The sequence below is a fragment of the Pteropus medius genome, unplaced genomic scaffold (genome assembly GCF_902729225.1).
Source record: "Pteropus medius unplaced genomic scaffold, Ma_sr-lr_union100, whole genome shotgun sequence".
NCBI classification, from domain to species: domain Eukaryota; kingdom Metazoa; phylum Chordata; class Mammalia; order Chiroptera; family Pteropodidae; genus Pteropus; species Pteropus medius.
In genome coordinates this window covers 3182394-3198746 of record NW_024344437.1, presented here as the reverse complement: position 1 = coordinate 3198746, position 16353 = coordinate 3182394, and the positions used below count along the sequence as shown (strand labels likewise).

The window sequence follows — 16353 nt, the reverse complement described above, 5'->3', positions numbered from 1 at the left end:
TAAAGGAAGGCTTTTGGCAAAAAGGTTTATTATGGTCATATTGATTTTAAGATAGAGAAAGACTCTTGAGACTATTTAACTCTCTAATTTTAGAAATAATAATTACATATTAGACATTTTTCAATTTATAAAGCACTGACATACATTATCTTATTTTGTTTTCCCAACAACTTCGTAAGTCTTACAGGATAGTATTATTTCCTATTTTATACAAGAGGAAACTGAGGTTCAGAGGGGTTAATAATTTTGCTGAAGATGACAGTCGGGTCTACGGCCATGCCACCTTGAATGTGCTCGATATTGTCTGATCTTGAAAGCTAAGCAGGGTCGGGCCTGGTTAGTACTTGGATGGGAGACCACCTAGGAAGACCAGGTGCTGCAGGTGTTTAAAAAAAAAAGACAGTCAGTGGCTAAGTTGGGCTCCAGCCAAGATCTTCAGGAGCGCAACCAAATCCTCCTTCTACCCCACACCACTGCCCTGCAGGCCTCAGAGTTCTCACAGTAGAAAAAGGAGCAATACCTGAAGCAGCACCCTCTGACGGAGGTCAGGCATGGCTACAGATGCGGCCTCCCAACTCACTCAAATCCGACAAATAGAAGAGTCCTCATTATCTCACATCTTACCTCGGGGACTTCCCTATTGGGATTCCCTTCTCATCTATTTGGTATTTCTGCCTTTCTGGTCTATGGGACAAGCAGAAAAACTATCTCCAACTGGTTGGTGGGTGCATCCCAGGCAATTAGCTGTGCTTTGCTGCTGCTGCCCCATCCCTCCCTAACCCTTCTGTTTAGGGCTAGTGCTTCAGAAACCTACCTATGATCCTTGTTAAGAATCAGGCTCTTTATGGAAAGAGCCTTTTACTCACATAGACCTGAGTTCAAATTCTGTCTCACTTACATGATATTCAATCATCAGAATCTGAATTTAATTTATGTGTCGAATGGAAATCATATCATCTACTGGAAGAGTAAGAATTAAGTGAAGGTGCTTAGAGCCTGGTATGTAGTAGGTCCTTAGTAAGTATTAAGCCAACCCACCTTTTCCCCTTATTCTAGAGATTTTCATTCATCTTACACTGCCACACACAGAAACCAGGAAATTCCCAGTAGCCCTCTGATGACTAAGGGTGTTTGTACTCCACAGATAATTAATGGGTTGCCAAGAGGGTCGAAATGGGACCAAGAGTGAGGACTAAGGCCAGCTGAGAGAAGTGGCCTGTAAGACTGTAATGGCTGCATATGGCAGTGTCTGCTTTTATCTCCAAAAGCGAGTTAATGACCATCGCTGTATGTGTCTTTGTTAGTTGGCACATTTTTTACTCTGGGGTTAATGACTGCTGTTTTACCTTTAACAAAGTCCAAATAAGATTGCAGTAATTGGCAACTTGACTGGGAAAACAGAGAAAATGGCTCCTACTTTAAAGTGAAAAAAAAAAGTGAAAGAAATCTGATAGCTAATTTTTCTGGATTCAAAGAGCGGTCCTGTTTCTCGTATTCTTGAAGCAGACTAGATCTTTTGCAAGCACGACTCTTCAGCAAACACACAGGAAGTGCTTACCCGGTCTCTGCGATGATTTCTGGAGCCACATATGTTGGGGTGCCACAGACTGTGTACAGGGGGCCATCCACAATGGTGGCCAGTCCAAAGTCGCCCAGCTTCAGTGACTTGCTGCCATCTTGGTGTTCATATACCTAAAATGAAAGCAAAAAGTGAAATCGTCTTAACCAAGAGCTCAGAAACTTTTTCCTGAAGAAATAAGGGGCAGAGTGCTTTAAATTTAATATATTTATCATATAATATCAGGCAATTATACACAGATATATCTTTATACAAGAATATCTTTTTTAGATTACTGCAGAATTGGGAACATGGTGAACCGCCAGCAAATGGAAATCTGTTAAATAAATTATGCAATGGATGCTCCACGACCATTAAAATGGCGATGCGGGTTTGTATTTATTGAAATGAATTATGTTTGGAAGTGAGAACACCAGATTTCAGATTGGTTTGCATTAAGTGTCTATTACAGAAAAAATATGCACAAAGAAAAATGACTGAGAGTATGGTTTGTCTGCCTCTGGGTGGCAAAATTGTGGGAGGGTTTTTTCTCCTTTTGTTTGTCTGTATTTGATGTTTCTACAATTAAAACTCATTCGCATAATACAATGAAACAGAAAATCTCTAGTGCAATATCTCTAATTTCTGAAAGTAAGTACTTCTTCATTTTAATATATAAGCTTTAAAAAATGTAGTTCTTTAGTAATTGAACAGAAAATCTACATGTATATTAAAATACTTTGGGTTTTATTTTTTTTAAATAAATACTTGAAAGGCATATTAACATTTCATTTCACCTGTGGCAATCTGGAAAGATTTATCAGGTGCAGAGCCAGCCTTCTGTCCAGGTTTCCTTATTAAGGGAGTAAAAGTCTCTAGTCTTTCACCCAACAAATCAAGAAAAGGATGCATGTGACCATAGGCAAGTATTATACTCCTTTAATTCTAACCCACGATCAAACCAAATGGATCTGCTCTAAAAAGTATCCCAAATAACTTCTATTATTTCAAAGAAAAGATCAAAAGGTATTTAGAATTCTAATCCAGTGCCCTCCATTGGAATCAATAAGATAAAAGAAAGAGAACCACAAAGGCTGGTATTCCCAGCAAAGGCAGTCACCCAGAAATGCCTCAGAAATGGTGAAGTTTTCCACGTGTGTGAGAATAATTCTCCCAGGCAGCCGAGGCCCCCACGTTCCTCTGTCACTGCTTTGTGATTATCTGTACTGGCTACAGCTGTTGGAAACTCACGCAGCAAGGCACATCTCCACACGTCAGGAGTGTGCTACCAACACACACCGTGTTAATATAAAAGTAGGTTAACTGTTCATTTCACTGCAGCATGAAGTGCAGATGTTTGGCTGGCTAAGCTGCAGTACCGGCAACGATCATTTGGACCTAACTGTTTTGGATCATTTGGGTCTGAGAGGCAGGCAGTCCTCTCTGGGGAGACCTTCTTTTCTGGGCAGAAAATATTCTTTTGCATTTTCTCCACACTCAGAGCATGGAGGCCTCTACCTTGGGCCTTGAGCACAGTCAAGTTTGGGCTCCCTCAGACAGGTGTCCAGAGACTTATGGGGTCACCCGCACTTGGGTTGTCAGGATAAAGACATCCCAAGCCATTTGCGCCTCACAGATGTGCTTTGCCCAGGTGTCATCCGGGATGGAGACCATCCTTCCTATTATACTGGAGCAGCCGTCCAGCCCTGGTCAGCACGAACAAGTCTGAGTCATGGACTTTAAGGTATCAGAGCTGCAAAGTACAGTATCGTTCCCAGTGTAAATGATCTTAGGCAAGAGAAATCCCGAAGGTGCATGTCGGCCATCCCGGTCATTCAAATGACAAGCAAATGTTTTTCATGAAGAGAAATCTGAGATGGAAACATCTAGTAGATCGTCTAGTTTCTTTCCTAGACAGAGCCAAATTGTTTACTTCCTTGAGTCCGTTTTGTTACCGATAACCTTTCTAAAATGCAAAGTCATCTCTTGCTTTGATGTTCGATTACGACCAAACATTCACGGAGCATGTTTTGTGAGACTGGGGAGATTTCAATTTCCACATCTCCATTTATACAAGAATTTTCTGGGGTTTCTTCTAAATGTAATATGTATCGTCACCCAACTTTATTCAAAAGTTGGACAAACGCAGATGTTGGCAGATTCAGTCATAAGTTACGTTTTAGTTGTGAATATGTAATTCTTTCACACGTAGCAAAGGTTTTATTTTTGAACATCTACATTTTCACAGGAATTTTATCTCATATATAGCCATATGCCAATTATATTTAATATACCTGAGCAATTAAGTTCAAGTCTTTAATAACTAAGGAAAAAAGCATTAAAAAAACCTACATAAAATAAAGAAAATGAGAATTACCTAAAAGTGACAATAATTCTTAAATAAACCAACACCATTTAAATAAAATACCTAGGATCTATCTTTTTCACATTCTTTTTTGGTCTCTTTAATCATTTCTACAATGTCCTTCTTCTTTTTGCTTTGGAAACCATATAGTAGAATATTCATGAATATCAAAAGGTTATAATGATGCTTATGAGAGACAAGAGCTTACAGACAAAGTAATTGTCTGAATTGTCCATGTAATTGAAAACATTTGTAAACACAAGATTATTAGAAATGCTTTGGTAAAAATGTTTTTGCAGGTGAATAAATGTCCAGGCTTCCAGTTTGGAATTCTGTTTAACTTACTGTCGGACAGGGCAGGGAACAAGGTTGCTTTGGGTTTCTCTCTGTCAACACTTGGGGAGATGGATGCAGAAGAATGCATTCTTCTTCTCCAATGGGAGGGGTGTACCTCACCTAAGCTCCCACCTGGGGCTTGGCATCTGTGCCCCGCTCAACCTTGTCTCTTTCCAAGCCAGTCATAGGGGCATAAGCGAGGCCATTTAAAATAGTAATTAAACTGTTAAAATTACAGATTGCTAAATACATCTGTTTCAAACAGACACACGTGAGTACACACGCACATCACAAAATCATCTCCGGAAAGTACTTTCCCAAATGGCAGCTATAAATTCACTTCGAACTAAGTTTTTAATTAAAAGTTAAGAATCAGAAAAGCTTCTAACATGTTCACCTTTAAAATGCTGAATGCTGAGTCCTTACAGCATAACTCTGCCAGTGCCAACTCTGTGTATTATTATTATTATTATTATAGCAGTCTCTGAAACAATTCTGACTTTGTTCTTCTGCATGTGTCCTCATCCTCACCATCTTCCAGACGGGACATTCGCAGGCTGCAAGCATAGGCTTGGACAGCCTGTTCTAGCATATGGGGTTCCGGTATAAGAAGGACTTTATGCTGTAACTGTATTTTAAAGCTTTCATAAAACATGACCCACACATGAGGTAGGAGTTACATTAATTGTCAATCAAAGAGTATCTATGACATGAGATAGAATTTAATGTTCATCCCAGGCCCTTTAAAGACTATAGATGTTCCCCTACATTTTAAACACCGAGGGGCTATTAAAGAGACGGGGATTAGTGCAAATTACCCAGTATGTAGTGCTTTCACTGTTTTAACTAAGCAATAAAACTGTGTAATTGTACAACACTAATTGAATGCAGCTACACGTAATTGTGGGCTGCCATATGCATCCTATTACCGTAAAGACTGTCAGTATTTTGTAAGCTACTCTTGTGATCATTGCAGATGGCTACAGTTGGAGAAGTTGTTCTCTAGGGTTTATTATATGGCTATAAAGACATCCCATGATTTGACAGACTAAATGTGTTAAATGGCAACAATTATGAAAAAGGTTCCAATTAAGAGCTGAAGGCATGTCCTACCAAGAATAGATACAGTGAAAGGTCAGGTATTAGGCTTTTGGCTTCCTGATATTTTACACAAGATTTTTCTTTTTTAAAGAAGAGTTTTATTTTTGTTTCTTTTTCATTAGTTAGGATTTCGCAGTAACCGTAACTTTCTGAACAGTAGATGTTTGGGCATATGTCTGATTTCCCATGGATTAGAAACTGACACCATTTGGAAAAGTTATTTGAAAAAATAGAAGAGTTAATATGAGTCATAAAATGCAGCCGGTGGCCGTAAAAAAAATAAGAAAATTCACAGCTAACGTAAACCCAGTCAAATGGTTTCCGAAATTCCCATAACAGAAAACGAAAAGCTAACTAACGTAACAGATGTGTTGGAACAAACATAATTCGCACCGTTGCTGTGAACTCTAAGATAACCCTGTTGAAACGCTGGCTAATGAATCATTAGTAACCACTGAGATATCTTTTACAGAGGAGCTCAGTAAGTACTAAAAATTATTTCACCAAATAGAATTGAACAAAAGTGGCATGAAATCGACAAAGCCATGAAAAAAATGTCAATTTACTGTTTAACAAATATAGAGGCCCTTTAAAAAGACATTGATTTTCTTCCGGCCACAGTATATGGTCTTTATGATCCTTTCTAAGGAAAATGGATTAAATTTAAATCTTTAAGAAGTGAAATATAACGACATTTGTGCAGGGAATTAGTTTGCAAAATGTACTTTATGGACCACATACTTTAGAGTTGAGAAAAACTAAAACCATTAAATACCCGCTTGTAAAATCTTTATGAAATCAAAAGTTAAATGAAATAATAAAAATAATAAAGGTTTTATAGAAGTCAGAAGGAAGTAAGTCAGAATAGTGGTAACAATATTAGAGGAAAAAATAAAATAGTTTTACACTAGAGAAATCTGGGAAGATGAAGTGAATGGAGACTCCAGGAAACCTGATTCTCATCCTCACTTTAAAATAGTCATGAAACTATCTAAAAAGGAGTTCTTTGCAGCTGCAGCGCGATACATAAAACATTCCGGATTCTGTTAGCAATTGTATATCCTAGGATTTTGTTAAAACTGTGGGAAGTCAATGTCATTTCAATTTTAAAAAATTGTATTACATTTTTGGCACACAAGTAATATCCAATATGTCATTGCAGGAAAATTAGAAAAGACGGAAAATTATAGAGGAAAGAAAATCACCCACATTCTTGAATAACCTAGAAATAGCCACTGTTAACATTTTAGAGCATGGACTTCCGGAGCTTTCTTTCTCTCTCCTGCTTTTCTTTTTCCAGGGGACAATATACCCTGAAGTTCTCCCAAGTGAATAAGCATATGTCTACATCACGATTTTTAGTGGCTACCGGATATTCCATTGTATAGATGCAGCATAGTAATAACCCCAATGACGACCACACTGCCATTTATGGAGTACATGGGATATGCCAGCCATTGTCCCACTCATTGTCGCACTCGATCTTCACAACAACCCTATTAAATAATCTTGCTGATATTTTGCAGATGAGAACATTGAAGCTCAGAGATGTTAAGTAACCAGCTAACGAGTGGCAAAGCCAGAACTTAAGCTCATGTATATTCAAATGACTGATTCTAACCGGTATGTACTCCTATCTCTCTATCCTATCTTTATTTAACTGATCAGTGCCCTGTTGTAAGTTGTTTCTCTCTATATTTTTTTTCCATCCTAAAAAACACTGAGATAAACTGTACATGTGATTTTTTTTCTTTAGGCTTCATTTCTAGAAGTAGAATTACCTGGTCAGGATACACATATTATTTTAAGGCTTTGGTTCTATATCACCAAATTACTTTTCAGAAAGGCTCTATCAATTTACTCTTACATCAATCCATATGAGATAACCTCATAACTCTGCCAACACTGTGTATTATTATTATTATTATTAATATTATTTTATTAATCTTTGCTAGCCCAGTCAGGCCATGCCATTTTAAAATGAAATGAAGTCCTTAATGACAGAGGAACACGTAGGAATGTGGTGGACACAGCGACCACAGCGACACTCTACACTTTTACTCCCCGTCTTCTCCCTGGGGGAATCAGAGGGCCTTGGAGAAGGGCCCTCAGGAAATGCGGTAACTTAGAGGGAAATATTGTTTTTCTTCTCTATTCCCTCAACTTTTAACCAAATTCAGACAGCAGAATTTTTTTTCTAAACATTATGCAAAGTGGCCATTCCCTTTCTGCTTGGACATTTCCAATGACTATAAGCTACCTGTAATAAAGGCCACTTAATTTTCAAATGGGCATAGTTATTAGAAAGTTTTCCCTATGTCGACCTCAAATCTCGTGCCCATTAACATCTGCTCTTTAGTTTGAGGTCAGTGCTCTCAAAGTCAGCCCAGAAAAGTTTCCCATCTTCCGTTTGGCAGTGTCTCCTGTATTTGATGAGTGCCACCGTACTCCACTTACACTCCAGGCCCCCAAATCATATGTTCCGGTCCCTCAGCCTAGGGGTGACGTGGTGTGAACAGGCAGTGGGCTCCCCTGATGGTGGCACTTTTTTAGTGAAAGGAGTCTAAGGGCGCATTCGTATTTTTAGAAGTCACGTCACACTGAAGCTCACACTGACTTATGTTCAACTACTAGCCTTTGACCTGTTCAGGCCAAGTTTTCCCCATTATTGCTTTCTGCAATGATCATTAAAACAGCTACACCTCAGCCACTTAGTCCATGGGGGTTTATGTTGATATCTTGTTGAATTTCATCTTACTGATTTTGGATCTTTATAGAGTTAAAGATATTTTTTGGATCTTAACTGTGTCATGTGATATAACACGCCTTCGCTTCAGCTCACTGGTAATGCTGATTAGGACAAGCAGGTCTAGTGACAGACTCCTGTGAAACCTATGGCCCCTTCCACTGATCAACACTATGGCAGCAAGTTCGTAGTATAGGAGACTGGCTACAAATTGACTCAAATACGTTTTTGTGTATGACCCCTAGGCACACTCTATCCGTGGCACTTGCCTTGTCTATAAGTGCAGTTGGCGATCCTATCACAAAATGGGTTTATTTTGGGGTTAAGAGATGAGATGAAGGCAGAAGGAAATTTTCTATTTTGTAAGCTTGGGGTTGGCTTGAACTGGAAACTAAGAGCTGGCACACAACTACAGTCATCACTTAGTGAAGACAGGATAAAATCCATTTAGTGAAAAGGAGGGTCACGAGCTACACATGCCATTTTGATGAGCAGCTATGAGCAGGCATAGAATTTTTTTTAAAAAAGTTTCTGACCGAGAGAGATATGGTTTCTGAAAATAAAATTTTATATTTCAAGAAAATTATTGTGTTTATTTCTGGAATCTAATAAGAACTAGTGATGTACATTATATTTTTGCTAGTAAAGCCTTTCGTTTTCCTAAGGAGGTGGAATCTGTGTGTACATTTTAAAAAGACCCTGACAGTTGCCTGGAAGAAATGCAGGCTGCTACACAGTTGTGCTGCCAAGGCTACAAGCTCGCCACCTAGTGGTGACTTGTGTAAATTGAAAGCAGTTTATCTCGGTAAGTTTTTTGTTTTTTGTTTCTGAGTGGAGAAATGACTCATGTTAGATCTGTCCTCTGTTCTGTGAAGAAGTATCATTCATTCACTCTCTCATCAACCTGTCACTCACCCATATAATTATTAAGCATCAGGCCTGACAAAGCAAAATGAACCACATAAAATCACTGGCATAATCAACTTGTGTGAAAAAAACAACTTAGTAATGATACAATAATAAAATTGTAAAAGATATCAATATTGAATCAGTTCCTAATTTTCACCTAAAATGTGGCGGGAAATATCACTGCAAATCAAATAATATTTCTCATTGACCTGACCAAATACTTAGACTTGAATAAATTATTCATATGATCAATATAGGTCCTTAAGGCCAAGCTATGTCATTTTTATATTGGTCTATAAGAATTGAAAATAAAAAATTCTAAGAGTTCTGTATATACAATGATACTATATAGAATGAAATCTATAGCTGAATTAACATTTATAAATAATACTTTGCTACTTATAACAAACCCTTAATTAGAAAAAATCTTGCTAGTAGTCTAAAAATTTATAAGTTTTTTGAGAAGTCTTAATATAACAGCAATGTAAAGTATGTAGTTAAAAATAGACTTAAAAATCTTTATATTAAATTTATTATAGCATTTTTTATACAATAGTCTATAGTGCTACATTTTGCCAGGATATGGCAAATCCATGCATGGGTAAATAGTAAAATTTTAAAAGAAATGTCAAAAAAAGGTAAAAGGTAGATGATTTTTACAATACACAATTTTATTGTTAAACAGTTTATTTTTAGGGATAATTTAATTTTTATTACAAATAAAGGGGAAATAAAAAGGAAGGGAATTCATAGTTAGGTTTTACCTCTTTATCTTCATCAAGTTTCCTTAAAGGAGGCTGAAAGGAGTTAGGCAACTTGTTTAAGGTCATAAGACTTGACAGTGGAAGAGTGAAGTACTTGGTTTTGAACTTTTGTCCATCTGACTATAAATCCTGACGACGTGAATGTCTGCCCCCATGATAGTTCTTTTTCCATAGAATGTGACATTGACAGAGGTCTCAAATGCAATTAGTGACGTCATCCTAATTTTGTCAAACTTATTCTATATTTCTACCTATTTTATCCCATAATAGATTTATCCCTGCAAAACTCACCAACCCTTAACAGTCTCCTATAGTAAGAAATTACTATATTGGAGAAGCAGAATTACTTTAGTTTTTCATATGTATATTTTAAAACAAGATTCTGAATAACTATAACGATTGATAAGTATTAAATTGGAAAAGGAAGGAAGAACTTTTCCTTTTTGAGCAATTTAAAATATATTCGAATGAACACAATACTTACAACGCATTCTGCAAATTGTAATTTTGGAAAAAGTACACTGCTGTGTAATCATTTATGGCATTTACAGAAATAGATAACACTCTGGTGGGAAGCAAAACTGAACTGCAAAGCGGGGAAGGGAAGAAAAACTCTAATTTTCAATCACGGACTTTTTGGAGCTTAGAGAAGTTTTTAAACAAAGGCCCAGTTGTAAGTCTGTTCCCATGACAAAATCCCACATAATTCAGGAATAATGAATGCAGACGAGAGCAAATTGCCACGGCTCACCGAGGCAGCTATGCAGAAAGGAACGTTTAGGTTACCGCAGAGATGCGGAATTTGAGGTGCAATTAAGTCAGAACTCCACCGTTTGACCTCAGCTGCTTCCACCAGCCAGTAGCCACAAGATCACTACCATAATTGCAGATGAATTAATTGCTTGCATATTTATCTCTCGAGTGTCTGTTTTCCCTTCTTGAATGTCCATGTGTATGTCTCTGTTCCCTGGCACAGCATCCAGCACACAGTAAGCCCGCCATAAACCACTCTCCCTCATTCCTAGCTTTGTGTACTCTTGCGGTTATAGCTTGGGCTTTGGAGGGCAACAGAGCTAGGTCAAGATCTTGGCTTTTCCACTTACAAAGTGTTATGGCCTTGGGCAGACCTCTAAACTCCTAGGCACTCAGTTTCCTTACGCCCGAAATGGGGCAGTAATTAAACTTAGCACTGACCCCCATACGGCTCTCGTGAGAATTCAGTGAGAAAATGAGTTTAAAGCTTCACACAGAGGGCACTCATAGGTGCTCCTCCTTAACAGCAGACCTTTTCGGCCTTTATCGTGCAGCGGGACTTGGGCTGCTCATCTGCTTTTGAACTTGAGTGTTCATGCAGATCATGTGGGAGAGCCTGCCACAATGCACATCTGCACCCTGTCACCAGTCACCAGAGTCTGGTTTGGTAGGGCTGCAGGGAGGCTCAGAAATTTGCATTTTTAACAGGCATCTGGGAGTAATTCTGAGGCAGGGGGTCTTTGGACCACCCTTGGAGAAACACTGCTTTAGAAAGAGATCCCCAATTCCCAATTTCTGAAGAAACGGACAGACCCATAGTCACATATAATAATACATGACTCTCAGGGTTGGATAATGGAAGTAGCACTATCATCTTGGGAAGTGAAACTGAATAGCTTTCGTTACAATTCCAGCATGAAGAGCTAGCAAAATTTATGTCATTCCCATATTCACCAGGGACAGTCCCTAACACTCAGTCTTGGTCTCCTCATTCTTTCCTCATTCTTTCCAATACCTCCCCTGAACAATGGACCCAGAAAGGATGCTCGGACGCCTGCACGGAGAACCTCAGGGATGGCGAGTTCACGGACAGCAAAGCAGAGCTGTGAGGGGGGTGGTAAGAATGCCTCTGATATTCCAAACCAGTCTTCATCGTGCTTGCTTTCACGCTGCGGGGCTGCTGTCTCTAAAACCCATTACGATTTATTCTCTTGGCTTTTAGAGCATATTATTGAGATGTAAACTTGGGAGACTCACAAAGTCTAAAAGGGCTTGCGTGTTTTTTTTTTCCCCCCCAAGTAAAACTTTCAAACACAAAAGTGCTGTAGGTAAAAAAATATATATAGGTATTCTTGACGCTCTTGGCCTGGCGGGGGTGTTAGCCCAGGCCTAGACCTCCTGAGCCTGTTCCCACCTGGCCTCGGGCTGTTATTTGCTAGTAAGGTGAGTGCTCGTAATGACCTATTAATCCTTATAGATCAACTTACACGACTAGTTTTCAGCTAGTTACTGAAGGCCAGCTGTAAAGTAGCCTTCAAGATACATATGTGTGTGTGTGTATATATATATATATACATATATATACACACACACATATATATCTATATCTATCTATCTATCTATCTATCTATCTATCTATCTATCTATATTTTAAAAAAAGAAAAGGAAATAGAAAGAGAAAACTTCACATTTGCCCATGAGTCCTTGGAACGCCAGGTGCCCTGACGTCGGAACCCTCCCTTACCAGCAGGTTCTCTGGCTTGATGTCGCGGTGCACGATGTTCAGGCTGTGCAGGTACTTGATGGCGCTAGCCAGGTTGTACAGCATCCCACTGGCGTCTCGCTCGGTGTATTTGTTAGTGGAAGTAATGGCATCGAAGAGGTCTCCGCCCTGAGGAGAGACCAGCAGGCAGAGCAGCACATTAGCAGATGGTCTAATGAGGCTGCCTGGAGAGGGTCTGACATGCAGTAAAGGAAATGAAGGATGCCTGCAGGACCTTTGGGCTCCCCGGGCTCTCCCGGCCACCTCCGTCTCCCAGAGACCTTGTGGGGATTTCTCCCTCCGCTGCAAAAGACATTTCCTTCCAGAGCTCAAAGAAAGAAGCAGGTGGAGCCTCTCTGTCCTCAGACTGGTGGCCTTTCCACAGGCCCCTGCAGGGAGGAGAGGCAGAGCCGGGTCTCCAGGGCAGAAGCCCTGTCACACCTGCATGTCCTGGTGGCCTGTACTATGCACCTCATACCAACTCCCAGCAGAAGTTCAAATTCATAACCTCCAAAATAAGAAACAGGTAATACTGCAAACCGCACCCTCAACAAAATGCTCTTCTGCCTTGACACACACACACACACACACACACACACACACACACACCTGCAGCACACCCTTCATTCTCTAGACTCTGCTCTCCTGGAGTGGGCGTAGTGTTTTCTTTACCAATACTGTGCTTTTTTAAGGAACAGAGGAAAGGCCCAGACACTGTCATTCCGAAGATGAGAGAGGAGGGAGGAGGCTGGAGAAATTTCAAAGGAGGTTTTCTAGCACCACTGGACTTCTGTTTCCCTTGTTCCCAGCTAATTTATTGTTATTTGGTGAAACGAAGTGATTTTAGCCTCCAACTTTAGTTCCATGTATTTGAACCCAATCTGAGAAGTCGGGTCTGATTTACTAACCGCGTTCGCATCATTCTCGCATACGATGCACCAAACGGCCGAGCGCAGTAGCCAATTGTGTTCGTCTGTTACCTACTGTGGTTGGGACTCAGTTTTTCTTTTTAATTAGCAAAAGCAGAACACAGCACTTGTAGGCTGACAATCTTCGATTCTTGTCGTGCGGCCCGGCCTCCCGATGCTCTGGACAACTTCGGGAGGTGTCCCACTGACCAGTCAACCTCAGCGGTTCCCAAATTGTTGAAACACATACATTTTTTTTCCCAAAATGAACACCTCTCTCGATTTCCTGTTTCTCTCAAAGGTAAGGCTGTGCTAAGCTGGTTTGCCGGTTGTTTCCACGCTGCCCCAGGGGGCAGGGTTTTCACTGTGGTGGACGTGAACAGCACCCCGATGCAGTAGGACCTGCGTGGGGCTGTATGCGGTGGCCCTGCAGCCCGCACCCTGTCCTGGTCATCTAGGCTCTAGGCATCCCGTAATCTGACTTCCTCTTCACCCTCAGCAGAAGAGTCAACGCATCCGACAAGCCCTTCCTTTACCGCATGCCGCATTCACACCCTCCCCGGCCATCCTACCCCACCTACTGGGTGAGTGTTCTTGTCCCTTCATCCTAGGACCGTTGTCACGTGGACTGACAACCTGCATGCTTCTGTGGGCTCTGCGTCCAGTGCATCTTGTGCACTGACTGTCACATTCCCACATAACATGTTGATACAGATTTTTTTTCTCTCTACAAGAGAAAAACCTGGGGAATATTCACAAAGCCTGTTAAGTGACATGAAGACCTCCTTAGTTACTCTTAGCCACGGTCACTGGATTAAGCCTGTGACTGACAATCAGACTAAGATTTCCCACAAAATGTGTTCTCAACTCTTGAGCCTTTGCCTCTTTTGTTTCTCATCTTCAAATGTAATTGAGTCTCAGATCTCCAAAAATCACCAACGACAGGGAGCTAATCAATTTTTAATAGCAAACAGAGGGGTAATAGGATTGGTTTTAAGATTTTGGTCTCAAGTTTACATCATTATAAAAATACTACTTTGGGCGCTAGAGAAAGTGTAATTTACAATGTCAGCAATTACCAGACCAACACGAAAATCTCCTAACTAAATGAAATCGACCTTTCTTTGTCGTAATAATCATTTAACATTTTTTTAATCTCCCTCAGCCTCAAACATGACAACAACCTTGTGCTACTACAAACAAGCCCTCCCCTCTCTGAAAGAAACAAATCCTAACCCAAAATAGAAAAAAAAGGCTTCATCTATAAATATAAATAACCATCAAGTCAAAAAAAAACCCCAAACCCAACAGATCTAAAGTAAAGCAACTCTGAGTAATGAAAGTTTAAAGGTCCTAGGATGAACCTTTTTCTATCTAGTAACAGACTAATTTATTAGGTGCTTTCTTTATCTTAAATGTTTACAAAGGGAAACAGCACATGCCACTGTGCTGATTCCTGCCACCAGCCTGGCGTGTAGTTCCAGGCTCTCACAGTGCAGGGTTGACGCAAGGTGGTGTGACTATTCTACGACACTTCACAACTAACGTGGAAATGACTTACACTATCAGTTGGATTAGCACAATACAAAGGCTTGAGAAAAATATAACTTCATGAGAACTAAACATGCAATATTTTAAAACTTCTGATTACTGAAAATTTCAATATGGAAGCAGAGGGGATAGGAAAGTCACCTTACATCACCATGCAACCGTTACCAATGTTTGGCCATTTCTATAGTCTGAGACTTAATAGAACGAAAATATAATTTTCTGTGACAGGAAGACATGGCAAAATTCACTAAAAGGTGGTAGACTGTCACGTTATTATTAGGACTGTGCTATGTTTCTATTACATTGGTGACTGAAAGCTTAAAGCTTGTTTTTATAGGAACGGGTGATACCTTTGGATGTAGTTCATGGAAGAATGCACAATTTCTACTGTGATAATATCAACAACAATCTAGTACTTTCTGTGTCACACAAACTGGCGGAAGCCATCCCTCTCAGCCCCACAGCAACGCTCCCGGGTGGGCACCATTATTCTTCTCATGTGACACGTGAGGGAACAGAAGCACGAAGAGGTATACAGAGGTCAGGAAGCCAATTAGGTCAAGGCTGGGACCTGAACTCTTGTGGTTTAATCCTAGTATTAATACTCTTAACCATGATGCCACTGGAGAGAGGTGACAGACTGAGTATCGATGGGAAGAAATGAAGAGCTGTATTTTATCGAAAAGTGTGCTGCCTTGTATAGGTTTATTTCTTTCTCCAAAACACACACCTTTACCAATTCCATGACAAGGTACAGTTCGGTTGGCACATCCATCTCTTCAATCAGAAGAACGATATTGGGGTGCTTCACTCTCCTTAAGATAGACACCTCGTTCTGGATCATGTGCTCCTGTCCAAGGGAGAAGTGATCTTAATCAACATAAACAGCCACGTGTAGGAGGCGCTAACTCAAATGAGTAAAACTATACTATGTGGAGATCAAGGAGCGTGTAATTGGGTCAAACATAAGAGTATATCTTAGATTCCGACATTCAGATAGCCTAGAATTGCCGAAAGATGCTGAAGGTCCTTAGATGACACTTGTAATTTCAGAATCTATCACAATAACTATAAGTTCATGTAGGATGAAATGAAACTTAGATTATAAAGTAATGAGAGGAAGTAAACAAGCAAACAAAGATAAGGAGCATAAATAACATCTAATCACTCCAGCTAACTTTTATTCTAGGACTATTTATAGAATAAAGTTATATCCTAATTAGTATATAACATTCTATTCCATCAAAACACAACAAATGGGGTGAACTTATGTTTGTTTGGGAGCTGATCCCTGTGTTTCTACCCCCAAATATTATATTTTCATAAGAATAAACTTTATACATACTTTGCCTCGGCATTTGCTTTTCTTGATAATTTTCAGGGCATACTCCCTAGCAGTCGACCTGCAAAGAGAAAATATTTAAAAATATAAACTTAATTTCAGATCTATTGAATCATCGTGTTCAGGATTACTTTCTTATCCCATAGGTCTTGCATCATGACATAAATATTTTGTAAATAACTCTCTATTCCTTTTTTAAAAGAAATCTGTAAACTCCTAGGGGTTGAGCGAGTGTAAGAACAACAAATATGGCAGCAC

At 39.7% G+C, this 16353-nt stretch overlaps 1 protein-coding gene and 1 pseudogene across 7 annotated transcripts in view; one reads left to right on the top strand and one right to left on the bottom strand.

Moving 5' to 3' along the window:
* DCLK1 (doublecortin like kinase 1) overlaps window positions 1-16353 on the bottom strand; it is a 312702-nt gene that overhangs the window by 35149 nt on the left and 261200 nt on the right. For all 7 annotated transcript variants that reach the window (XM_039873006.1, XM_039873002.1, XM_039873004.1 and 4 more), the window contains 4 exons: window positions 16099-16156; window positions 15484-15603; window positions 12277-12423; window positions 1559-1692 (listed from right to left, as the gene is read on the bottom strand). In XM_039873006.1, coding sequence (XP_039728940.1) covers window positions 1559-1692; window positions 12277-12423; window positions 15484-15603; window positions 16099-16156 — 459 coding nt within the window. The remainder of the gene's footprint in view (window positions 1-1558; window positions 1693-12276; window positions 12424-15483; window positions 15604-16098; window positions 16157-16353) is intronic.
* Window positions 267-385, top strand: LOC120610787 (uncharacterized; annotated as a pseudogene).